Source organism: Microcaecilia unicolor, chromosome 6 (genome assembly GCF_901765095.1).
Source record: "Microcaecilia unicolor chromosome 6, aMicUni1.1, whole genome shotgun sequence".
Lineage (NCBI taxonomy): Eukaryota > Metazoa > Chordata > Amphibia > Gymnophiona > Siphonopidae > Microcaecilia > Microcaecilia unicolor.
This window is the reverse complement of record NC_044036.1, coordinates 217,622,391-217,649,752: the sequence shown is the minus strand read 5'-3', so window position 1 is coordinate 217,649,752 and position 27,362 is coordinate 217,622,391. Positions and strand designations below refer to the sequence as shown.

General features: G+C 46.5%; 1 protein-coding gene across 1 annotated transcript; it reads left to right on the top strand.

The window, feature by feature from the left end:
* LOC115472511 lies at positions 1 to 27,233 on the top strand (the record flags this gene model as incomplete). The annotated part of the gene is given in 5 exon segments (XM_030206800.1): positions 1 to 134; positions 6,296 to 6,447; positions 23,967 to 26,101; positions 26,501 to 26,980; positions 27,033 to 27,233. Coding segments are annotated over 5 exon segments (3,102 nt in total), but the record flags the coding sequence as incomplete, so codon positions are not given.
* Between the last annotated feature and the right edge of the window lie 129 nt (positions 27,234 to 27,362).

Sequence of the window (27,362 nt, the reverse complement as noted above, 5' to 3'; positions counted from 1 at the left end):
ATGGATGAGTATGTAGAACAGTGGGTGAAAGAGGGAGGTTTGGAGAAGGAAGTCAGGAAAATTATGAGGGTAAATAAGAAGGAAGATGAAGATGATGGGAGTGAGGAAGATGAAGAGGAGGAGGACTCGGACGGGTAACAGAGTAGTAATCAGGGACAAGAAAGTAATGAGTCAGAACTGGTAAAAAGACCAACAGATCATACCCGAAGTAAGCTGAAGTTGGACAAGCAGAGGAGAACACTGGTAGCAGTTAAGCATCCCCATAAGTCAGCCCCACTGAAATCAATGGATCCTTTACTTAGGACTAACCATTTGGACAGGGCTAGAGCTCCAGTATTAAGATATGTTCCTTGGTCCTTTATGGATCTGGAAAATGTATGCAGGTCCTTGCCTCCTCTGGAGAAAGGAGCCTCCGCCTTTATAGCTAAATTTGAACAGATTATATCAGGGCATACTGTAGCTGTGGGTGATGTAAAAGCATTTCTAGCCAGACTAGTGGGGGGTAATACAGATGAACGTTTTAGAATGGCAGGATTTCCAGGAGTGACGCTGCAGAGCACTGATAATGACAGTGCTGAGTTCGGTAGCTCTGAGGCAGCGATATAGACACCCACAATTTTAGCAATGTGTCCAGTAGAGTTATGACCCCGGGGGAAGATATTCATCACTATATAAAGGTGCTGCAGGACCTGTGGCAATTAGAAATTGGCCAACCCTGGGATTATGGGAACTCCCACATTTTATTTTATCATATTTTAAAGAAAGGACTCCCTATAGAAGTCCAAAAGGCCCTGGATGGTGTAGTAGCTATAGAATATAAGTCTTGGGCTGAGATTATGTCTCACATTGTGCATTTTATGCAGAGAACACAGCAACAGGCAGACAAGAAGGCTAGTAAGGAGAAAGAATTAGAGAACAAATTTCTCTCTAAACAAATAGAGCAGGCAGAGACACAGCTAGCCATGATTAGTCCCTCAGGAGTGGGGGCAGGGCAGAGACAGATTCAGCAGGGGACAGGGAGAACAGACTACCCACAGAGAACAGATTTTTCACAGTCACAGTGTTGGAACTGCGGACAGATAGGACACCTGAGCAAGGGTGCAGAGCTAGGGGACAATGGTATGCAGGTCCAGCTCCAAAACATCAGGCCCTGAGGGGAGGGAATTTCCAACCCCCATGGAATGCACCACGGGGAGGTTCGGGTCCCCAATGACTAGCACCACAGCAGGTTCTGAGGACTCAGATTGGGCTAGAAGATCCTGTTGTGGAGGGCAGGCTGGCTACTGTGCCAGTTCAATTTTTGATTGACACTGGGGCCACCATATCCACCATAGGGTTGGGTCAGAACATATGTTCATTTCCTCTTTCCTCAGAAACTACTAACACGATATGATTTTCTGGACAGTCCCACGAGTTAAGATATACAGTGCCTTTAAACTTAGAGTTGGGAGGCAAAATTCTTGTATGCCCCTGACTCTCCCATTAACTTACTGGGAAGAGATTTACTGACTAAGTTAGTGTAGTCACCCCTCTGCGTTTTGGTAATTTAGGTGCACGGTTTCAGACCCAGATGATGGTAGTCGTGCCAGGCCGGAGCATGCACACAAAACTCAGGAGATGATACAGTTCACTAACCTCGCCGTCCACTCCCTGGGAATGGGCGGGGAAAAATTAAACTAAAATTTGGATTCAGCTTGTGCAGGGAGAAACAAACTCAGTCAAAGATTTCGATAATAAGGCATTTATTTTACATAGAAAACAGAAAAGCTTCATTTAAAACATTTATTCTACCTTAAGCAGTGTGTATTTTGCAGACCTGGAAAATGTACTGACTGGTTTCTATCTTTTGCAGGACAGATTTTGGGATCCAATTTGTTATGCACATATCAGATAAGTATTGTACAAGAACCAAACATTTAAAAATTACTTTCTTGAACTGTAATCTTTCAACCTGTCACCATAAGAAAATGATCCTTTGTGTCAACTTTTTGTTGTTTTGCAGGTCCCTGACCCACTGCTACCTGGTAAGCATTAGTTTTTTTTCTATCTCTTTTAAAGTCACCACTTAGCTGGATAAGCAAACGTGTGATGATCCTCTTTGACGTCTGTCTTGCGTTGGGGCCCAATGACTGTGCTTCACACAGGATCTTCCTTCACACAGTGTTCTTCACCCTACACCTCTCTCTTAAATAAATAAACGTGAGGCAAAACCCTTAACCTAGAATCCTTTCCCCTTTAATTAGGTGTCCTTTAAAATGGGAATCAATTTCACTGGGCCTCCAATAACTAACAAAATAAAAATAATTTTATTCCCTCTCTGTCCACCCCTGATCTTTACTGAAATTTCCCTGAGCTAGTGAGCGCACCCCATGCATTCATCCATATACTTCACCTCACACTGCAATCAACCCCTTTCCAATTAACCCAAAACTCACCAAACTCCTCCTCTACTCTCTCCCCAATATTTCCTTTGTCACCAAACCAAACCAATCAGTTACTTCAAATTCTTCTCACTCAACAAAATCTACCTTTCAAACCCAATCTCTGCCACAGCACCAAAAACACACCCTCTCACCTCTGCAGTCAACCAGCGCTCTGCCAACTGCCTTACTGGCCGTTACCTGGGAAACGGACCCTCGGCTTGGGATTCCAAACCTAGCCAGCCAATCCCAAGTCCTGCTCAACATTCCGAATCTCCCTGCTGACAAGCGGAATGTTGAGCAGTACTACTCAATCTCCATTTTAATTTAAAATTTCCCATAGGGACTAATGGGAAAATCAAATGATCAAACAAAAAATCACCTTAATTTTTCCCCAAACCAGTTCAAAATACCCTCTATAATCAACATTCCCGTTCCCAATTAAACAATATTTTTAAAATTTAAAAAACCCTATATTTAACCCCCGCCACACAACAAACCTCAAAACCCCCTTTTAAAGATTCCCAAAAAAATTTAAAACCTATTTCAAAAATTTTAATATCCCCCTCTGAACCTACTCTGTCGAATTTAACCTTAATTAACCCCTTAAAACCAGACCCCTCCCAAATGACCCCCTTAAAATATTCAAATTCAAAAATTAACATACCACAAAAATCCCAAAAAATCCCCCAACCCCAAATCCAAAAACAGAATTTAAAAATCATTAACCGTTTAATTTCTAAAAATCAAAAACCACATTAATACAATTTAAAAATTAACTAATTTAAATTTGGGGCCAAAAACCCCTTACCTGCTTTCCTGATTTTCCCCTCACGTGTGGGCTACCGCTGGTTCCGGTCCCCGACGTCCGAAAACGAAAACAGAAGCAAAAATAAAAAACATCCGAAGCCCGGCCCAAAATTTAGGCCCCGGCTTCAGCCTACACGAAAAAAAACGCGCGTTCCCAGTTCGTGCATGAGGCGCGCCACCTCATGCACGCGCGCACGTCCTCCTCGACGAAGCGCCGGCCATCTTCTTTTTAAAAAAACGCAGGCTTCCCACATCGCTGCCTTCAACAGCGCTCCTCCTCGGCCCCGTAAACAGGCCCGACAACCCCTGGACATCCACGTGCCCAGGGACGTGCCCAAACATCCCCGGAAGACAGGAAAACTTCCGCGCTGCCTCCTGCAGAGTCCACAGTCACTGCACCGGCCCCCCCATCTCAAGCGGCCCGGCAGGGCCCGAAGATACTGGGAATGCCCGGTTCGTTGCTTCATGTCCGGGGACGTGCTCAATCGTCCCCGGACCTACAAAACGAAGGTGCTGCTTCCTGCAGCGCTCTTTCCTGGCCCCAACTCGGGCCCGAAATCCTCTTCTCTTCCGGAGACGTGCACAATCGTCTCCGGGAGCCCAAAAAAACCCACGAACGGGCACGAAATTGGCCCTGAAATTGCCGGCCTCCCATGCAGTTCTTCACTCCCGGGGACGTGCTCAATTGTCCCAGGGAGCCAAGACAACAAAATCGCGGCGCTCCCACAGCGCCTCACCTGCCTCCTCTCCCCGCAGCTGAAGGCTGCAAAAATCGTCACCAGCCCCCACAGCGGTCCAGAGCCCCCCTAGAACAAACCCCAGGTAAGAAACTTTTTTTTCCCCTTCTAACCCTTAACCCCCTGTTACATTAGGAGTACAGATCCACTGTAAAACAGAACCCTTGAAAAGATTTCAGGCTTACATGTCTGTAGCCCCAGTGCTCCGGTGGGAGCCTGAGCAAATTGAACTGATGACCCAAGCAATTGCCAGTCAGTGGAATTATGAGGAATTGGATCTGATTCCCTGTAGAACAGGTGCCATGCGACCCCTAGTGGGTCAAGATATGTATGCTGCCCAGACACAAGTACATCTTACAGCTAGACATTGTCTGAAAGGAGAGGAAGGGATTTTCTTGTGGGCCATCCCACGGGGTGAGGATGAGCCCTGGTGGGTGGGGGTAATAGGGCGGCCAACGGGTACCTCCTCCAGGAGACAGTGGAAGAAGATTCAGAAAGGGAAGTTAGATGGTTACACAGTGTGGGAGTGTCCGCAGTGGAACTTTACATATACCATAGTGTCAGCTCCATGCAATTTAGTAATGGAATCAAATGTGTGGGAGGAGGTCCCACCCTCAGTTTGGGTAACTCCACAGCAGCCATATGGGAGGGCTAAATCAATAGATAGTGTCTCTATTTTTCTCAAGAAAGGTTGTGATGGTCCGCAGATTAGACAGTACACTCTTTCCAAGCAAGCAATAGAAGGAATCAGGGAAGAAATAGACACACTTATGCAGCATGGTATTATAGTTCCCATTAGCAGTGAGTACAATACCCCTTTGTGTCCTGTCCAAAAACCTAATGGGAAGTGGAGAATCGTTCAGGATTTACGCAAGTTTAATGAGGTAGTGAAGGCAGAATTCCCAGTGGTACCTGACCCCACCGCCTTAGCGACACAGGGAATCTCAGAAGACCATACTCATTTTTCAGTTTTAGATCTCAGTAATGCCTTTTGGTGTTTTGGGATTGATGAACAAAACTGGGATTTATTTGCTTTTTCTTATGAGGGACAACAGTACACTTGGACTCGCTTGCCTCAAGGTTACTGTGAGAGTCCATCCATTTTTAATAAAGTTCTGTCTGGAGATTTAAAGCATCTGCAACAGCAGCTACCTCGGACAGTGGGTTTATATCAGTATGTTGATAAGTACATAAGCACCACCATACTGGGAAAAGGCCAAGGGTCCATCAAGCCCAGCATCCTGTCTCTGAAAGCGGCCAATCCAGGCTTCAAGAACCCGGCAACCCAACCCCCCCCCCCCCCCCAAAAAAAAAAAAAGTAATAATGTTCAATGGATTTTTCCCTCAGGAATCTGTCCAAACCCACTTTAAATTCCGTAAGGCCAGCTGTTGTCACTACATTCTCCGGCAACGAGTTCCAGAGTCTAACTACACGCTGAGTAAAGAAAAACTTTCTCCTATTTGTTTTAAATCTACCATATTCTAGCTTCATCTTGTGTCCCCTGGTTTTGTTGTTGCTTGAAAGTGTAAACAAATGCTTCACATCTGTCCGCTCTAATCCGCTTATTATCTTGTAGACTTCTATCATATCACCCCTCAGCCGCCTTTTCTCCAAGCTGAAGAGCCCTATCCTTCTCAGCCTTTCCTCATAGGGAAGTCGTTCCATTCCCTTTATCATTTTCGTCGCCTTTCTCTGCACCTTCTCTAATTCCTTTATATCTTTTTGAGATGCGGCAACCAGAATTGGACACAATATTAGAGTGCGGTCGCACCATGGAGCGATACAATGGCATTATAACATCCTCGTGTTTGTTTTCCATCCCTTTCCTAACAATACTCATCATTCTGTGCGCTTTTTTAGCCACCGCAGCACACTGAGCAGAAGTTTTTAACGTCTTATCAACGATGACTCCCAGATCCCTTTCTAGGTCCGTGACTCCTAACGCGGAACCTTGCAAGACATAGCTGTAATTCGGGTTCCTCTCACCCACATGCATCACTTTGCACTTGTCAACATTGAACTTTATCTGCCACTTGGATGCCCAATCCTCCAGTCTTGCGAGGTCCTCCTGTAATCTTTCACACTCCTCCTGCGACTTCACGACCCTGAATAACTTTGTGTCATCTGCGAATTTAATTACCTCATTAGTTACTCCCATCTCTAGGTCATTTATAAATATGTTTTAAAAAGCAGCGGTCCCAGAACAGACCCCTGCGGGACCCCACTAACTACCCTTCTCCACTGAGAATACTGACCATTCAACCCTACTTTTTGCTTCCTATCTTTCAACCAGTTCTTAACCCATTGTTATACTCTGCCCCTGACAGACAGCAGTGCATAGAAGCTACTGTTCAGGTACTTAAAGCCTTAGATCATTTTGGGTACAAGGTGAATAAGTCCAAAGCCCAGCTGTGCCAGATAGAAGTGACCTTTCTGGGAACCACGATTACAGCAGGGTCACAGCTAGTGCATGAGAGCCGTATGTCCGACTTGAGGGCACTAAAGGACCCCAAGAGAGTGTCAGATGTCAGAGAGCACTTATGGGGCTGCTGAATTTTTGTAGGGATTCGATACCAGGATATGCCACAGTCATTGAGCCCATTCAGAGGTTTCTGAAGGGTACTCAGCCAGGGAGGGTTCCAGGCGAATATAATGGGATACAGAGCAACAGTTAGCTTTTCACAATGTTTTGGATATTCTGGAAAAGGCTCAACCACTTTTTACACCGGTTGAAGGACAGCCTTTGCAAGTGTACATTTCAGCAGATGAAATTTTTATACATGCAGTAGTGACACAGAAACAGGGGAAGTCTCAGAAATTGATCATGTTTTGGTCAAGTCCATTAGGGACTGCGGAGCGAGGATACTCCATGTGTTTGAAACAGCTGTGGGCTCCTGCTGTGGCAGTACAACACCTGAATGTTCTGTTCTTCCAGATACAATTGGAATTGTATGTTCCTCATTGTGTTAAAGTGATCTTGAAGCAATGCACAGGTTTATTGTCCAATTCCAGGCAGGCAACCGCCTTGTTCCTGCTCTCACATCCCACAGTGACTTTGCACAGTACAGTGAGTGGATGCGGAAAATCCATCCACTGTGCTGGCAGAAATGAATATTCCAGGCCCAGAATCCCATATATGTGCAAAAGAGAATGAGTGGTTAGCGGGTGAGACTCTCATCCCAGGCAGCGTAACTGTTTTTATTGATGGGTTTGCTTCAGGCACACAGGATCAGACACTGGCAGTAGGATATGCAGTTATCAGGGCCTATCATGATTTCATGCATGGGGAATGGGATATGGTACAGGCAGGGTCCCTGGACCCATCTAAGCACACAGCCCAATCAGCAGAGCTTTATGCCTGCAAGGTGGCATTGAGCTCATACACCCAGTCATCACTAACAATTTACACTGACTCCCAATATGTGCACCAGGCACTGACTAAGAATCTGGACGGATGGGTAAGGAGAGGTATGCTCACAGGGCATGGTACCCCTGAGTCTCATCTATCCATTTTCTGTGACATAATTTGGTTGCTGCATCGGAGATTGGAGCAGCAGGTACCAGTAGCTGTAATTAAGTGTCAAGCACACACTGGAGGCAAGGACTGAGTCTCTTTCATGAATGACATTTGTGACCATGAGGCCAAACTAGCTAGATATAAGCCCTGGGAAGGAGATAGCAGGCCTCTACAGTTAATTACCTTGCGCTCAGGCAAACAGTTCCAGCCATCCCAAGCTACAGAGATGCAGTCACAAGCTCTCCAGACTGAGCTGAAGCAATGGGAAAGTGCAGGATGTCAGTCTCAGAATAGGATATTGTTTCACCCCTCAGGTAACCCTTGCATTTCTTTTCAGGCCCTAACAATGATGTTAGGCCAGATGCACTAGTCACTACATATACCAGCATCCACCTTAATAAATGACATAAGACAGAAATGGTGGGTGCACATCTTGAAACAAGTTGTACAGAATTTTTTGTTTTTATGCTCAGTTTCAGCAGGTCACTTCCCAATCCAGGAAACACGTACCATCTCTCCTTGCAGTCCTCCCAAAAGCAGTAGGACCTTTCTTGGACTTACATATTGATTTTACAGATATGCAGACCCCATGCCAGGGTAAAAAATATTTACTGGTATGTGTGTGCCCATTCTCACAGTGGGTAGAAGCATTCCCATGTTCCAGCGAATCTGCTAAAGTACTGGCAAAATGTTTAACAGAATTCTTCCCCAGATTTGGTTTTCCTTCCAGGATACACATGGACAACGGGCTGAGGACTTTATTCCAGGTACTTTCTCATACCAAAAAAGACAGGAGGAGTACAACTAATTCTTGATCTATGGGATTTAAACACGTTCCTACTCAGAAAAATGTTGCATGGTTTCCCTGGTATCACTTCTTCCTATGATACAACTCAATGACTGGCTTTGATCTCTAAATCTGAAGCAGACATACACACACATACCTATTCTACTTGCGCACAGAAAGTTCCTGTGCTTCTGCTGTGGGAGTCTGCATTATCAGTACAAAGTCTTGCCATTCAGCTTGGTTTCGGCCCCATGAGTCTTCCTGAAGTGCCTGATAGTGGTAGCTGCCATAGGCGGCGACTCCGTGGGTGCTATGGGTGCTCGAGCACCCCCAATATTTTGAAACCTGCCCTCCTTGCTTTCCTGCAGCTCAGCCAGCACCAGGGTTGCCAGCTGGGAAAATTTTTCCCAGCCCCAAACGAGCCGTAATCCTGCCCAAAAACCATCAGTAGCCAATCCCCGTCTCCCGCGTCACCGAACCATGCCCCCACGTCACCAACCCGCCCCCATATCACATAACTCCGCCCCTGCATCACTAACCCCGCCTCCCACGTCACCAACCCCGCCTCTGATGTCACTAGCCCCGCCCCTACGCCATCCCTGACGTCACCCCGCCCCTGAAAGGCTTCTATTGGTCCAATTTGGACCAATAGAAGCCCCGGAAAAGCTTCTATTGGACCAAATTGGTCCAATAGAAGCCCTGGAAAAAACCGCCAAACTCGCACAGCGGCGACAGGAAAACCACCCCAAAAAATGCATCCCGCGGCTGGCGAAATTTTCCCGCTGCCGCTGGCGAAAAACCGCCCAATTGGGCGGTAAAACCGCCCACTTGGAAACTTTGGCCAGCACTTAAAACTGATTTTACCTGAACAGCAGTGAAAGCAAAACAGGCTGCCTCTCTGAGTGTCCTCCCGCCCTCATTTCCTGTTTACACAAGGGCGGGAGGCTGAGAGAGATAAGGAGAGAAGACAAGAGGTAGCCTGCTGTGCTGTGCTCTGCTTCACTGCCCTTCAGTCAGGTAAATCAAAGCAATAGATTTTAAAATAACAGGAGGTAGAAAAAAGTTTAATTTGTGTCGTCCTCTTAGTTCATGAAAAAATGTGTCTTTGAAAGTGAGACTAAAGTGTCCTAAGGGCTCATGTTTAGGGTTATTTTTTTCTTTTCAGTTAATGGCCATGATTTGTCTTAATATTTATAATAAATTTCTCCTGCCTACACCCCTCAAACAGACTGCAAGCACTGAGTCTTTCCCGATTAAATGGTGCTCTGTCTTATCTCTGGCTGCTGTTACAAATGTTTAAAAAGGTCAAATGTCATTTGAACCTTAAACTGCTGTGATACATAACTGATGAGAAACCAAAAGGAGATTGTACAATGGCAAGAAAAACATTTTTTGTTCTCTGTTTGAAAATTTTAATTGAAATGCTAAAGAAGAGTTTATGGTTCTTGTAGCCAGAGAATGTAGAAAAATCACTTTGCATTTTGAAAAGAAGTAGCCTGTTCAGAAGTTTAGGCAGGTTAGTGTCTTTGTGCTGCACTTTTAATAGGAGTGGTATGTTAAGCCTTATTCGTTTACTATTGGAACCAGCTGCTCCTGAGCTTTGTGTAGTTGACTATACCGTATTCTAGCATAATTTGAAGAATGGTGGTTGCACCAGGGAACTATCCATAAATAGTAAAATATGCACAGTGTTTCCTTTGAAATACAATCTCAAATGAGAATAGGATGAAATGTAGAATAAAAAGCACTGAATTTATTGCTCCTCAAAGAGCCTCAGTGCTGCTTTATGTCTTGGAACATGGTATGTGGAGAAAGTGCCCTGCAAAATCAGACAGGGTTCTGTATAAATGTATGGTATGGTTACTCTTCACCTGTGCCACACTGCAGTGAACACAGAATGATGGATGCATCTGGTTCTAGATTGTAAGCGCTTTGAGCAGGGACTGTCTTTTTGTGTATGGTGTACAGCGCTGCGTATGCCTTGAAGTGCTATAGAAATGATAAGTAGTAGTAGTAGTAAGGATGGGAGGGCAGGGGAGAGAGGAGAATTACTGGATATGGATGGGGGGAGAGGGCAGGGGAGAGAGGATGGATGGAGAAAATAGACGCTGGATGGAAAGGAAAGAGAGAGGGGGCAGACGCTGGATGGAAAGGAAAGAGAGAGGGGGCAGATGCTGGATGGAAAGGGGGAAGAGAGGGGGCAGATGGTGGAAGGAAAGGGGGGAGAGAGGGGGGAGATGCTAGATGGAAAGGGGGGAAAGTTAAAGATTGAGGAAAGAAGAAACAAGAGACTGGGACCAAAACAATTAGAAGCAGTAAATGGCTAGACCACAAAGGTAGGAAAAATGAATTTTATTTTTAGTTTAGGATAAAGTAGTGTGGTAGCTGTGTTAATAGATACAGAAAATGGAAGTAAAGTGATACCTTTACTGGACTAATTTTAATACATTTTTGACTAATGTTTGGAGACCAAACCCTCCTTTCTTATGTCAGAACAGAATACCATAACAGCAGTATACTGTCCTGACCTGAGGAAAGAGGTTTTGGCCTTTGAAAGCTAATTGAAAAATGTATTTAGTCCACTAAAATGATATCATATTTTCCATTTTTTGTTTTATACAAATAAAACAAAAAATGGAAAATTTGTTAACCTATAGTATAGTGATTGAAATATGTCAGTTTTTGAAATTTGCATCTCTTTATATTTGCACAGTACAGGGGGACTGAGGGGTGGGACTGTTCAAGGAAGAAGTCCTTGTGCAGGTTGCAGGCAGCCTATAAGTGGCGCTGCTACTGCCCAGGTGAAGACTGCAGTAGACAGAATTTTAAGATGGGGGGGGGGGGGGGGGGGGGGGGGGGGGGGGAGGAGACGCACTGCCTGTAAAAAAAGAAAAAAAATTTCAGCACCCCCAATCATTTTGAAAAGTTGGCTCCTATGGTAGCTGCAACGTTTTGCAGGTGGGGCATACACATCTTCCCCTACCTTGATGACTGGTTATTCAAGGCAGCCTCCTGGGAGGTGGCACAAACCTTAATTCAATCCGCCATACGGCTCCTAGAACTCTTTGGTTTTGTGATAAATTACCCCAAATCACATCTTCAACCTGTTCAGAACTTACAGTTCATTGGGGCTCTCCTGGGCACTACTCAGGGCTGAGCCTTCCTCCCTCAACCGAAAACAAACAACATAATGCATCTCTCTGATCAGGTTTCCAAATCCACCCAGGTATCTGCTCATCAGATACTCTGCCTACTTGTACACATGGCTTTAACAGCCATGTAACACCATTGCCTCAACTCCACTTCTGAATTCCTCAGTGAAACACTCTCTTCTAAATGGTCCCAAGCCACGGGATTGCTCTTGGCTTGTATTCCAGTTACACCACAGCTATGCTACTCTCTACAGTGGTGGATGGTGTTCCAGAATCTCACCAGGGGACTTCCATTTCAACCCCTTCCACATCACAAAGTCATTACCATGGATGCCTCCATGGTAGGTTGGAGTGCTCACCTCGATGATCTCCTCACACAGGGTTCTTGGTCCCCCACGAGAGAAATATTACTGCAGTGGGGAACCTCAGTGATAGACCAGTTTGCTCCTCCTAAGAACAACAAGCTTCTCTGCTTTTGTTCCAGACTCTATGCTCTCAACCATGAAGCCCAGATGCCACTGGGGAATGGATCTTCTATATTTATTTATTTAACACATTTATACCCCACATTTTCCCACTAGTTGTAGGCTCAATGTGGCTTACACAATACCATAGTGCAGGCTACAGTTAGTAAAATAAAATTTAACAATGTAATAATAAGATAGTAATCGAATATGCAACGTATAAGACAACAAAGATAATTAAAGATGATAAAGTCCATGAATTTTGCTGTAACAAAGAAGAAGTAATTTAGGTTTAGCTTTTCCCACACTGCCTCTCATAGGAAAAACGCCTCAAACTATGTCGAGACCAAGGGACCATGATCCTAATTGCTCCCTACTGGTCATGCCAAATTTTGGTTCCCTCTTCCCCTAGAGTTATCATCCAATGAACCATTGAGGTTAGATCCTTTTCCATCCCTAATGACACAGAACGAGGGGCCTCTCCTCCATCCAGACCCCCGCTCTCTGGCCCTAATGGCTTAGTTTTTGATGACATAGACTTAGATTCCTTAAATCTTCCGGAAGGAGTCTCTAGAATACATTAGCCTCTAGGAAACCTTCTACACGGAAATGTTACCGTTTTGAGAAGATTTTCCCTCTGGTGTACAGCCAGAGCACTCGACCCTGCTAGGTGCTTTCTTCCTACCCTCACGGAGTACCTCCTCCATCTTTCTGATTATGGCCTCAAAACTAACTCAGTCAGAGTACACTTGAGTGCCATTAGTGCTTTTCACTCTAGAGTTGATAACAAGCCTATTTGAATTCATCCCTTAATAAATAAATTCATGAAAGGTTTATATCATACCAAATCTCCTATCAAACCACCTCCTGTGGCGTGGGATCTCAATGTCATTTTCACAGCTCTCATGAAACTTCCATTTAAACCACTCCATTCATGGTCCCTGAAGTTCCTCATGTATAAAGTGTTATTCTTAATAAATGAACTTCAAACCCTTGTGGGAGCCTCACTTTACACCAGGTTTGTTCTTCAAACCCACCCAAGATTCCTCCCTAAAGAGGTCTCAGAATTCCATCTCAGTCAGTCCATTGTACTTCCTGTCTTCTTCCCTAAGCATGCTCTCATCCTGGAGAAGCAGCAAGTGTGCTCTGGAGTGTACAAAACCTCATAGACAGTTCTTTTAGCTTTTTGTATCTTTCTGTTACAAGAAATGATTTATCTTGGGGGAAGAGCTCTAAAGCACTAACTAATGTTTATAATTTTATATATATATATATATATAATATGTAAATAATATTGCAAACCAAACGAGAGGTAGGTCTTGCAGATCTTTACAGAGAATCTGTACTTAAGTAAAGTAAGGTAGCAGGTCTAGATCAAAAGTTATGTTACTTACAAGTCCTTGTTACATAGTATGAACAGCATGAGATAAGCACATGGTTGCAGAAGAGGTCCTCATAGCAGGCAGGCAGGTGAGCTGCAGGTCCCAGGAAGATGCAGGATAGAAGAGAAAAAACTGGCTAGCTGGGCTGCTCCCAGGCTTTTATAATGTTCCCTGAGTCCTGGATATTGTAGTTTACAGGGGATCTTGGGTATTGTAGTTTGCAGGGAAGCATGGTCACATGTTTCCTGGATATCTGCTGGCAAATGGCTTTTCTATAGCTTGACGGCTTTTGCACAGGTTTCAGTCTGTTCATATGATCACATTACAAGTCTTTCCTTACTGCACATGTCCTCCCTGATAGCTGATGGGAGGGGGCAGATATACATATCTGAGGCAACAAGCAAATGCCTTGTTTATGCTTTTCCTCTGAAGTCTTTGTCTTCAATGGGTTCTCCAGACTTTCTGTCTCTTGGGTCTTTGGTTTTCGGAGATGTCCTGATGAGCCTTCAGGTATCCACCTAGTCATGCTTTGTTTCAGATCGGAGGAGAAGAAAGCTATATCCCAGTACCTTTTGTCTCTGTTAAGTGTTTGTAATTGCCTAGCCCTGCTATCAGAAGTTCCCAGAAAAAGGGATGGGGAAAGAGGATGGGCTTGAAATGAAAGCCAGTTTCTGCTGCATTTTCAATATGTCTTTTAAAGCTGTATTTTTATATTGGTATAACTGATCCAGTAAAATCAATAACTCTGCTTACACATTTAATTCTGACAATTAGCTTATACCATAACATTTCAACCCTAACAGATTAGGGATGCCCATCACCAAACGTACTATTTCTACTTCGATGGTTGTCTGTATCTCTTACATGTATGCTCAGGCATAGCTGACCCTTCATGGCCAGGTCACTGTTCCCATGGTGGCTTCAGTAGCCCATTTCCGCTCTGCCTCCATTGAAGAAATTTGCAAGGTGGCAACGTGGTCTTCTATCCACACCTTCACTGCTCCTGGAACAGCATTCTAGGCGGGATAACCAGTTTGGACAAGTAGTCCTGCAAAATCTTTTTGCTACTTAAAAAAGTCAACTCCACCCTCCAGCCCATTTTGTCTACCAGGTTCTCTTTCTACTTAGTTGCCAGGTTTCACTTTTAAATTGTGAGTCTGGCAGCTAGTGAGTCTCACATGTGAGAATATCATGCCTGCTTGTTCTTGGAGAAAGCAAAGTTACTTACCTGTAGCAGGTGTTCTCCAAGAATAGTAGCCCCAAACGGGTGATTTAACAGGCCAGGAGCCATTTCTGACTGGTTGAATCATGTTGAATACTGACCCCATAGAGAATAATCATTTGCAAAATAAAATAAAGCAAAACACCAGAGACCATCTGAACTATCCTAGTACCCACTCTTGATGGCATTAGCCTTCTTCTAATTAAATTTAGATGTCCACTTTCCGAGACTAGTAGGGCACTTCTGCAGTTCTTCACAATCAGTTTGTGTTTTAAATACTTTGAATAATTTTGTGTCATGAATAAATGTGATAACCTTTCTACATCATTAATGAATATATTAACCAAAACTGGTCCCAATAAAGATCCCTGAGGCAGTCCATATTTACCTTTCTGCATTTGAAAAAACTGACTAGTTCTATTCCCTGCTTTTAGCCAGACTCCAATCCACAGTAAGACATTATCTCCTATTTCATGACTTTTTAATTTCATAAGGAGTCTCTCACTAGGCATGTTATCAAACATTGACTTATTCAAGCGTCATTCCAAGGAGGAGGAGTGGCCTAGTGGTTAGAGCACCGGTCTTGCAATCCAGAGGTGGCTGATTCAAATCCCGCTGCTGCTCCTTGTGATCTTGGGCAAGTCACTTAACCCTCTATTGCCTCAGGTACAAACTTAGATTGTGAGCCCTCCTGGGACAGAGAAATATCCAGTGTACCTGAATGTATCGGCCTGCCTATCTGACATTGCTGCCTGGATGTCCAACTGCCACCTGAAACTGAACATGGCTAAGACCGAGCTTATTGTCTTTCCACCCAAACCCACTTCTTCTCTCCCTCCTCTCTCTATCTCTGTTGATAACACCCTCATCCTCCCCTTCTCATCTGCCCGCAACCTCGGAGTCATCTTCGACTCCTCCCTCTCCTTCTCCGCGTATATCCAGCAGATAGCCAAGACCTGTCACTTCTTTCTCTATAACATCAGCAAAATTCGCCCTTTCCTCTCTGAGCATACCACCCGAACACTCGTCCACTCTCTCATTACCTCTCGTCTTGACTACTGCAACCTACTCCTCACTGGCCTCCCACTTAGCCATCTATCCCCCCTTCAATCCGTTCAGAACTCTGCTGCACGTCTTATCTTCCGTCAGGACCGATATGCCCATATCACCCCTCTCCTCAAGTCACTTCACTGGCTTCCGATCAGGTACCGCATATAATTCAAGCTTCTCCTACTTACCTACAAATGCACTCGATCTGCAGCCCCTCATTACCTCTCTACCCTCATCTCCCCTTACGCTCCTACCCGTAGCCTCCGCTCACAGGACAAATCCCTCCTCTCAGTACCCTTCTCCACCACCGCCAACTCCAGACTCCGCCCTTTCTGCCTCGCCTCACCTTATGCGTGGAATAAACTCCCTGAGCCCATACGCCAAGCCCCCTCGCTGCCCATCTTCAAATCCTTACTCAAAGCCCACCTCTTCAATGTCGCCTTCGGCACATAACCATTATACCTCCATTCAGGATATCTAGACTGCCCCAACTTTACATTTCATCCTTTAGATTGTAAGCTCCTTTGAGCAGGGACTATCCTTCTTTGTTAAACTGTACAGCGCTGCGTAACCCTAGTAGCGCTTTAGAAATGTTAAGTAGTAGTAGTATGTAACTCACCTTGAGCTACTACTGAAAAAGGTGTGAGCAAAATCTAAATAAATAAATAAATAAATAAATAGTGAGGCTTGGATTGCAGGCACACTAGGCAGCAGATGCATCAATGCAGGGACAAGGAAGTCTAGAGAAGCCACAGAGCCAGATCACTGGAAAAAGGTGAGTCTGGACCCAGGGGTATGGCCACAACCATGACAGTTCCTCCCCCTCAAGGCTCCTGTGGTCCCCACAGGAGATCTGGGCTTCCACAGGTAACTATGGTAGTAAAAACCTGGAGTGGAGCACTGACCACAGGACTGGAGTGTGAAGACAAGATTGAAACTGGAGAAAAAAACTGCACTGGAACCAGGACTGGAAGCATGAGCTGTGCTGGAGGCTGAAGCTCGGATAAAAACAAGCTTGAGCTGGAAATTGGTGCTAGGCTGGAACCAGAGCTAGAACAGGAGCTAATAAAACAGTAGCCAGCAAACTTCCATGAGCTGTCCCTGTAACCGCAAGCCCAGTTGGACTAAAAAGGGGTCCTAGACCACAGCCCAATGGTCTGGTTCTTTGGGCACGGTACAGACTTCACAATTCCTTAATACTGGAAGTGGCACCAAAATTGGAAGCAAGGGATGTACTAGGAGCTGTAGCTATGCTTGAAACTGAAATTGTACTGAGAACTGGAGCTTGTGAACTGAACTGGATCATGACAGTAGTAGCCAGCGGATTACCATGGGCTATCCATGTAACCATAGACCCATCTAGAAAAAATGGGGTCCTAGACCACCGCCCAATGGTCCGGTTCTTCAGGCACGGTACAGGACTTCACAATTCCTTGATTCTGAAACTGGCACCAGGACTGGAAGCAAGAGATGTATAAGAAGCTGAAGCTAGGCTTGAAATTGTACTGAGAACTGGAGCTGTGTTGAAACTGGAACCAGGACTGGAACTTGTGAACTGAACTGGATCTGGACAGTAGCCAGCGGACTACCATGGACTATCCATATAGTCGCAGACCCATCTGAAAAAACTGGGGTTATAGACCACCGCCCAATGGTCTGGTTCTTTGGAGACAGTGCAGGAAACACAAGGTTGAAGACAACAATTCATCGGGATTCTAGCCACATAATCAGCCGTGGCTGAATGTAAGCAAGCTTACTCCGGGGAAGAATCCTTCCTAAAAGGAGATCTGCAGCCTCCTATTCTCCGAACAAGGAGAACACTTTTTTTCTACTTGCTGGAACTGGTACAAGGGAATGGCTAGGTCCTGGGCAGAACTGGATAAAAGCAGAAAAAATACTGAAGACAAGACACTGAAACAGGACAGGACTATAGACAAAAATCAAGGTCAAGACAGGAACACCAACACCAGACAACTGTCGGGCTCATGGCCTTTGCAATCTGTCACAACTGTCAGGAGTAGTGAGCCCTTGAACCGCAGCTTTGGAAGACAAGTCACCTGGGCTGGAACAGGCAGAACAGAATGGACTAAAATAAACTAGCAGACTCAACAAGGTAGGACAGTGGTAACAAGGCATAATGGACAAAACAAGGACCAGATCCAGATGAGGCAAGGAAATCAAGGCAAAGGGGCTAAAACTGGAACCCAGACAGGACAAGGCAATACTCAGAACTGAATTAAAACTGGGACTGAGACCCAGGCAATACAAGGCAAGGCAAGACATGGAACTAGATTAAAACTAGGTCCAGAAAAGTGCAAGGCAAGGACTGGATCCGGACAGGACTAGACAGAAAGAGACAAGACAAGTCACAACTAGACAGGCAAAACAGGGCAGGAGCGAGGAACAAGAACAAACAAAAGCAAGACTAAACAAGGCAGGAACAGGATTCAGGAATGGACTTCGCAGCTGGAACAGGATTCAGGAACGGACTTGGCTTGGACAGACTTGGCTTTTAGCAGAAACAGAGCTTTAGCTTTAACAGAGAGCAGGAACAGAGCTTGGCTTTAGCAGAAAGCAGTAACAGAGCTCCAGCTTTAACAGAGAGCAGGAACAGAACTTGGCATTAGCAGAAAGCAGTAACAGAACTTTAGCTTTAACAGAGAACAGGAATAGAGCTTGGCTTAAGCAGAAACAGGGTTTAACCGTAACAAGAGTCAAGAGCAGGGCTAGATTGAAAGCAGGAGCCAAGGGTAGCGTCAAACTGTTACAGACACCAAGAGTAGGGTGTAGGGCTGGTCAAACCCGATAAGCGGGGTAAGCGCCACAGGGGGACGCCTGCCTTCAAGGTCGCTGCTGCGGCGCCATACCGCGCCGCCCTTGGTGCTTTAAATCTTTAATTTACCTCAGTTCCAGCAGCTGCATCATTTGAAAGCCCTGCCCCGTCTCTAGCCTTCCCTCCCTTCGTGAGTTCGTTCCACAGTCCTGCCTTCTGACGTCATTTCCTCGAGGGCGGGACTGCAGAACGAACTCACGAAGGGAGGGAAGGCTAGAGACGGGGCAAGGCTTTCAAATGACGCGGCTGCTGGAACGGAGGTAAATTAAAGATTTAAAGCACCAAGGGCGGCGGGGGATGGGGGTGAAGGAGAATCGCTGGACAGGGGCAGGGTGGGAGAAAGGAGATGCTGGGGGGGGGGGGGCGCTTGGGTGCCGGAGGGGGGGGGGGGCGTGCGGGTGCCAACTCATAGTCTGCAGGGGGGCGCCAGAGACCCTAGGACTGGCCCTGGCAGGGTATAGCTCTAGAGACAGGCTTTCAGGAACAAGGTTTACAAGCAAGACACACAGAAACAAAGCATTCAAATACAAGACTCATAGAAACATAGAACATACCTTCAGGGGCAAGACTCACAGGAACAAAGTCAGGCTGGAATCAAAGAATGCAGGAACAAAGCCAAGCAGGGATTGGAATTGGATCTAAACAGGGAACACAAAGCCAGACCTTTTGCAAAGGTGAAGCATGAGAATTCCAAGGTGCTTAATTAAGGACTTGCTGATGATGTGGCAACTTGGAATTAGGCTTGAATAAATTATAGTGAGGCTTGGATTGCAGGCACACCAAAGCGAGGCTTGGATTGCATCAGGCAGCAGATGCATCAATGCAGGGACAAGAAAGTCCAGAGAAGCCACAGAGCCAGATCACTGGAAAAAGGTGAGTCTGGACGCAGGGGCATGGCCACAACTGGGACACTTACTTACTCCTACCCTGAGATTATATTCATGCACCTTTCTGACTTCATGTGTAACTTTCTTATTTTCTAACTACTTTTACTCTATCTGATCTATATATGTTTGCTTACACCCTGTGTTGTCTATTAAGATGTTTTATTGCATTTTATGTGTTGACAATTTAGGTAGCATACTATGCCATAGTATTTACCGCTAATTGAATATTTTTACTGCTGCAATTTTGTCTGTTATCTATGTTCAGCTTATTCCTGCTATAATACTGCCTTGGGTGAATTTGTTTCAAAAAGACAGTAAATAAATCCTAATAAACCATGGCGTTTTTGAGGGGGTTCATGGGGGTACTGAGTACCGGCACCTTTTCCATTGTTTGCTAAAATTGACCCATGGAACCCAAGTTTTAATGATAGACCTCAGGGTCTACACACCAATTCTATCTCGTCATAGATTCTGTGACTGTTTGCAGGGGGTCTGGCTGTTATGGGGTGGGTCCAGGGGTGTGCTGGTAAATTTTTAACAGGCTCTTTCTCCGGAGGTAGCCAGCTCTGCAGTTGGAAGGGCCAGGGGTGGCAGGGGGTGGGGTGGGGGAGCAACACTTGCCTCTCTCTCTCCTCCCTCCCTTCGTGCGGGCACGCTAGACATACCTTTGCTGGCAGCCAATAAATGGACTGCCACCACTCCCAACGTCTTGCTCTGAGCAGCATGCTGAAACTTCTCACACATGCTGGAGAAGTCCCAGCCTGCTGCCCAGGGCTGGAAACAAGGAGCGGGGAGCAGCAGCAGTCTATTTACTTGCTGACAGGGCTCAGCATCCCCACCAGCAAAGTAAAAGAGAATTCAGCAGGGGGCCCAAGTCCACATTTTGGGAGCCAGTTGTTATGAGGCAGCCTGGACAGAGAAATCATATTAATTTGCTAATTGTTTAACTTTGGTTCAGTCCTGAAAGTGGTAGAATGCCATCTGGGTTTAATTACTCAAATGTCTAGCTTTTGCTAGACTAGAGGTTAGAAAGGTCAGCGAGAAATAAAACTTTCTTTGTCCCTTTTTGAGTGATGGATTGTTAAGGCTAGTTCATAGGTATAATAATAAAACCACATCTGGATGCCATTCTAAGCAAGGCATACTGGACAGTCTCGAGGGGATCAGCAAGCAGGCAGTTTTAAAAGATTAGGCTAAATGCTGTTTAGAGATTCTTGATAATTTAGATTCTGTCTTATAAGGAATTCTGATTTCTGCTTATTTTAAAATATGTTTTATTCTGTTTACTTAATAAGTTCTATTTCTTTATGTAAAATATCTTTTTAATTCAGTCTTTGTCTGCAGTTTAAGAGGTCATCTGGTTTGAATTATCCACAGTCCTAGCTGGTTCTGTGTATGAAGCTAAAGGTGAAAGAGGTCAGGAAAAGTCAACTCTTTTCCTTGATTGATTATAGCTAAGTGTAGGACTGGCCCCTTGGCCCCTTAATGAATGCCAGAGTCCAGTTAGCATTTTAAGTTATGAAGTTAGCTGGGAATCTGAGAATTTAATAATAATAAAATGCAGGAGATAGGTGCCACATTGTCTAGTTTGAGAGGCCCCAGGTCGTAGGTCAGTTTAGGAAATATCTGAAACCTATGTAACTGATATTTTGAGTAAATGTGTAGAGATAATTAGTTCAAGACAGGGTAATCAATCTATTCCTTACCATCTGGTGAGAAAGGGGGGCTAGAGGGGTTTAGGACAATATATAAATGAGAACAGAAGCAGCTTACGTTAGAGAAGGAGCCGAGACAGGAGAACCAAGACACAGAGACACAAGACACAGAGAGCTGAAGAAAAGGAGAGAGCTAGCGCTGATGTCCTACTTTGTTTGCTGGCAAATAAAGAAGACTTCTCTCTTATTCTGGTGTGTGGTGTTTGACTCCTGAAGTACCACAGATTCTGCTAACAATAGTGGTAATTCCTGCATCAATTCCTGGTGTCAGAAGTGGGATCTGAACCCTATATCAATTTCTGTCGCCCAACATGGGGCTCCAGAAGAACTGACTGAGGAACACTGGCCGGGTATGTATTCTGTATTCTGTATTGTAATCCTAGGAAACTGTAATCAGCCCCTCAAAAGTTGAGGGAAGGGGAGTCTGATCAACTCTCAGCGAAGGCCTTAGTACCTTCTAGTCTAGTGGGGACTAGCAGGGAAACCGTCAGAGCTTATCTGTATCTGAACAATCTGAAATTGTTGGGTGGGATTTTTTGTACAGTGTGTGTGATGTATGAATGTTAAATGAGTGTGGACTTCTTATAGCTGCGGTTCCAGTTAACACGAGTTCAACTGGCCAGCGACGGAAGGAAGCGATTGTTGTTTGTCTACCTTGTGTCTCGGGACGTGTGGACCCCTTACCACACTTCCAAAAAATTTCCCTTCCTTTCTGTGTGTTGTAACTGTAAGCATTTTGGGAGGGACATCATCTAGACAAACTACTACTCCCCTAGATTGTATGCTTAAGAATTTTAAGAAAGGATTTTTAGTTAATGATTATGGACAGACTTTAAGCTTAAGTACTCTAAGAACCTTGTGTGAAGTTGAGTGGCCATCTATGGGAGTGGGGTGGCCCCCTGGTGGTAGCTTAGATATTGAAGTAATCCGGAAGGTTTACAGCATAGTTGTAGGAGAACCAGGATATCTTGAACAACTCCCCTATATAGATTCCTGGGACAGCCTTGTCACTGACCCTCCCTCTTGGTTAAAAACCTATATGGGATCCCTGGTAAAGTACATGCTGGGCCGCGTTCAAAGAAAGATTATTAGAAAATCTAAACTGGAGAAGGGAAAGAGTCCCAGGAAGCCCACCATCCAATCGGTGGCTTCCGCCCCTACCCTGTCCGAGAAACCCATACTCTCTGATGACCCCTCAGATCTTGAGCCACCACCTTATGGCCCATTGTTGGGGTTCCGCTCCACCCCCAGAGATCCACGGCGTCTAGCCCAAGCCTCTCCAGCACAGGCTTCTCCGGATAGTTCCTCCCCTTCTGTACAAACCCCGCCACATCCTAGGTTGGACTTTTTAGCCAGCATCTACCCTCCTCTGCCACATCCTTCCCTGCTAACCTCCCATGACCCGCTTTGGGCCCCACTCCCTGACTCTTCAACTCCCGACAGCCCAGCTTCTCCCTCTAGTACCCCTTCCCACTCATCAGGGGCCCAGCATCCCTTTCAATGGACTGAATCACCTGTGATCACCTCTCAGTCTATGAGTACCCTTCCCCATCCCTCAGGGGTTCAACACATCTCCCCTGAACGGGTTAGACCCGCTGCAATCACCTTTGAGCATGATAAGGGGGTAGCTCCTTGCTCTACCTCAGGTTGCATTCCCACCTCCTCGAGAGCTCTGCCCCTCCGTCAGGTAACCACCACTCAACCGGATCCTAATAATCAGGATCAGGTTATACAGGCACAGGCCTACCAGTATGTACCCTTCACAACCACCGATCTCCTGAATTGGAAGACGCATTACCCCTCTTATACTGAAAAGCCTCAGGCACTGGTGGACCTAGTGGCTAGTATTATGGCCACCCATAACCCAACTTGGACTGATTGTCAACAGCTCCTCCTGACCCTCTTCACAACTGAGGAGAGGTGGAAGATTTTACAAAATGCTGAGGCCATCACGCGAGTGCGTGCCCCCGAGAGGATACAGAACCCAGAGGAATGGGTTAGAGCTCGGTTCCCTCGTGCAGCTCCAGCTTGGGATTCAAATAACGGGCAGCACTATGAACTGTTGTCTGGCTATTGCCGGGACTTGCTGGAAGGTATGAAGAAAGGCATAAAGAGGCCCATTAATCTGGCAAAGGTCTCTGAAATTCTCCAAGGGGCAACTGAATCCCCTGGGGCCTTTTAGAGCGACTAATTGAAGCCTACAGAACATACACCCCATTCGACCCTGAGGCACTAGAAAACCAGAGAATGGTGAATAGTGCATTGGTGGCCCAGAGTATGCCAGATATCCGGAAGAAGCTGCAGCATCAGGAGGGATTCGCAGGGATGAATACCACCCAGCTAATTGAGATTGCAACAAAGGTTTTCGTTAATAGGGATCAGGAGATGTGCCGAGAGGCTGACCGGAAGATGCAGAAGAAGGCCGACCTCTTGGCGGCAGCCATTACTAATTCCACCCTTAACCGAGGTCGACCTCCAGCCAATGGGAAGCCAAAGTGGGACCCCGGACCGCCAGCCTGGCCTCGAGATTCCTTCAATCAATCCTGGCCACGAGGGGAGAATCCCAGACCACGATTGGAGAGGGATCAGTGCGCCTACTGCAAGGAAAGAGGGCACTGGAAAGATGAATGCCCCCAGAAGCGCCAGGGACCGAGAAGGGGACCAGGAGATCGAGGAAGCCGAGGCCGAGTTCGAGAGGGAAGGTATGAGCCTTCTGAATCTGACATCATTGGGATAGCCGAGATGGCAGAATGGGATGAATAGGACAGACCGGGTTCCTACAAACTGGGCTCCCAGGAACCCATGGTCAAGCTAACCATAGGGAGCCGCTCAATTCCATTCATGATTGATACAGGAGCTGAACACTCTGTTGTGACAGAGCGATTAGCGCCTGTGTCTGGAAAAACTGTCCGAGTGGTGGGAGCCACGGGGGTGCAGGATCGGAGGCCCTTCCTGACGACCCGTAGATGCCAATTAGGCTCACACACAGTCACTCATGAATTTCTGTATATGTCAGACTGTCCAATCCCTTTGTTAGGCCGGGACCTGCTGTCCAAGCTTAGGGCCCAAAGTTCCTTTGACTCTGATGGCCAGACTTCGGTCTCCTTTCGGCCCCCGACATCCAGCCCTAAGGGCATATTGAGTTTCTGCTGCCCCCTTGAAGAAGAATGGCGGCTGCATCAGTCGCATGACCAAGTTGACCTACACCTGGCCGACAGCTTCCAGGTCAATGGGGTATGGGCAGAAGATAATCCCCCAGGGTTGGCCTGAAATATTCCCCCTGTCCATGTAGACTTACTTCCAAGTGCCCGGCCAATCTGTCTTCTTCAATACCCAATTCCCCGAAAGGCTCTGGAAGGGATTCAAGCACATCTGAATCGTCTGTTATCCCATGGAATTATTCGACCTTGCCAGTCTCTATGGAATACGCCACTGTTGCCAGTCCAGAAGCCAGGGACTGAGGACTACCGGCCAGTCCAAGACATACGAGTGGTCAACAAATCCACTATTTCATTACACCCTGTAGTGCCCAATCCATATGTCCTGCTTGGATTGATACCTTCTGGAGCTACCCATTTCACGACACTGGACCTAAAAGATGCCTTCTTTTGTATTCGGGTGGCCCCCGCCAGTCAACTGCTTTTCGCCTTTCAATGGGAAAACCCAGTAACAGGACGGAAGCTTCAGTATACATGGACCCGCCTGCCACAGGGGTTCAAGAACTCCCCTACCATTTTTGGGACTGCCCTAGGACAAGACCTTAAGACTTTTAAATCTGAGCCTTCCAGGCGAGTTTTACTCCAGTATGTAGATGACCTCCTGATTGCAGCAGTGACCCAGGAAGAGTGTTTCGAGGCTACCAGAGAATTGCTGGAGTTACTCTTGGATGCGGGCTATAAGGTCTCACGCTCGAAGGCCCAACTCTGTCAGTCAGAAGTGAAGTATCTGGGCTTCTGCATTTCCCAGGGAAGTCAGAGACTGGATGTCAGTAGGAAGCAAGCGGTTGCTGCAATTCCCCAACCCAAGTCCAGAAGGGAAGTTAGGGAATTTCTGGGAGCAGCCGGATTCTGCAGAATTTGGATTCCGAATTTTGCACTGATGGCGAAACCCCTTTACCAGGCCACAAAGGGGGGTGAAAAGGAACCATTTGAATGGGGACCTATTGCTCAACAATCCTTCATCGCTATAAAGAAAGCCCTACTCCAAGCCCCTGTGTTAGGCCTTCCTCATGTGGAGAAACCTTTCTCACTGTATGTCCACGAGCGACAGGGGGTTGCTCTGGGTGTGCTGACCCAGATGATGGGATCCTGGCAGAGGCCTGTTGCATACCTGTCTAAACAGCTGGATGGAGTGGCTAAAGGATGGCCAGCTTGCCTGAGGGCCATTGCAGCAACAGCCTTACTGGTCCAGGAAGCTGACAAGTTGACCTTGGGGCAAGAACTGGTTGTCAAAGTCCCCCACGCAGTTCTCACCCTCATGGAGTACAAGGGTAACCACTGGTTTACAAATAGCCGCATGGTTAAGTACCAAGCCAGCTTATGTGAGAATCCACGGATACACCTGGAAACAGTGGCTACATTCAATCCCGCCACTCTTTTGCCAGCATCTGAGGGACCACCGGATCATGACTGTATCCAAACCATGGATGAAGTGTACTCCAGTCGACCAGATCTCAAAGATGTTCCTTGGAGGGACCCAGATGTAATTTATTTCACAGATGGAAGTAGTTACGTGGAGAACTCCAAGCGATTGGCAGGCTATGCTGTGGTGACAGAGGATAAGGTGATAGAAGCAAGGGCCCTGCCCCAAGGAACTTCAGCCCAGAAAGCAGAACTTGTGGCCCTCATACGAGCTCTGGAGCTAGCAGCAGGACTGGTGACCAACATTTATACTGATTCCAAGTATGCCTTCACAACTCTACATGCTCATGGAGCTTTGTATAAGGAAAAGGGACTCATAAATGCCGCAGGCCAACCTGTTAAGTATGGACCCGAAATACTTCAGTTGCTAGAGGCCGTTTGGGCCCCTAAAAAGGTAGCTGTCATTCACTGTCGGGGACACCAAAGGACAGATACTCCAGTGGCCCGAGGGAACCGCCATGCTGATCGGGTGGCCAAGGAAGCTGCTCGAGGACCCCCAGCAGGTACTGTGACCCCCCTGTTCCAAATTTGACTGCAAGAATGGACGCCTATGTATACCCAAACGGAAGAGAAATGGGCTCAAGAAGAAGGGGCAGTAAGGAGACCTGATGGTTGGTTACATCTCCCTGATACCAGAGTTCTGGTGCCACGCCACCTAGCTTGGCCTGTAGTGTCTCAAGCTCATGACCTGTCACACTTAGGGAAAACAGCACTAGCCTGCCTACTCAGTCGAGTAGTGGTCCTGGAAGGATTGGATAGTCTGGTTGCCACTGCCTCTGCCCGATGTACTCTCTGTGCCCAGAATAATGCTCGTCAGGGACCCCGTATTCCACCAGGAGTTCAGTCCAGAGGACTAACACCCTTTGAGTCCCTAGTCATAGACTTCACAGAAATGCCCAGGAGCGGTAGGCTCCAATACCTCTTGGTCATGGTCTGCACTTTCTCTGGGTGGGTGGAAGCATACCCTACAGTCACTGAGAAAGCCACAGAAGTAGCTCGAGCCCTCCTTAGGGATGTCATCCCCAGGTTTGGACTGCCCCTTGCCATAGGCTCAGATAATGGTCCCGTCTTTGTTGAAGCCACACTTCAGGCCCTGTCCCACGCATTGCGCATTACCTGGAAATTGCATTGTGCCTACCGTCCCCAGAGTTCAGGGCAGGTTGAGCGGGCAAACAGAACCTTGAAAAATAGCCTAGCAAAGATTTGTCAGGAAACCCAACTGAAATGGCCACAGGCACTGCCACTAGCCCTCTTCCGCCTCCGATGCACCCCAACTAAAGGAACGGCCCTCTCTCCCTTTGAAATTGTGTATGGGAAGCCCCCAGCCATTTTGCAGGGAATTAAGGGAGACAGGGACTTTAGGGTCTGCCCAGGTGCAGGAGCAGGTAGCCCTCTTGGCCCGGATAATTTCTGAGCTTCAGTCTTATGTGAGAGAAATAAACCCTGTCCCCTTTCAGGCTCAGGTACATTCCTTCCTGCCAGGGGATAGAGTTTGGGTGAAAGACTGGAGGCTCCAGCCCTTGGGGCCCCGGTGGAAAGGACCTTTTACTGTTTTGCTTTCTACCTCTACAGCTGTGAAGGTCGCAGGGATAACTCCATGGGTCCATTGGTCTCGAATCAAGTCTGCTGACCAGACTGAGCCCAGCACGGATCAGACGGAGCCTAAACAGTGGAGAGCAGAAAGTGATCCCGCGGAGCCATTGAAGTTGCGCTTGACCCGAACCAGAGAATCTATTAGCTGAAGA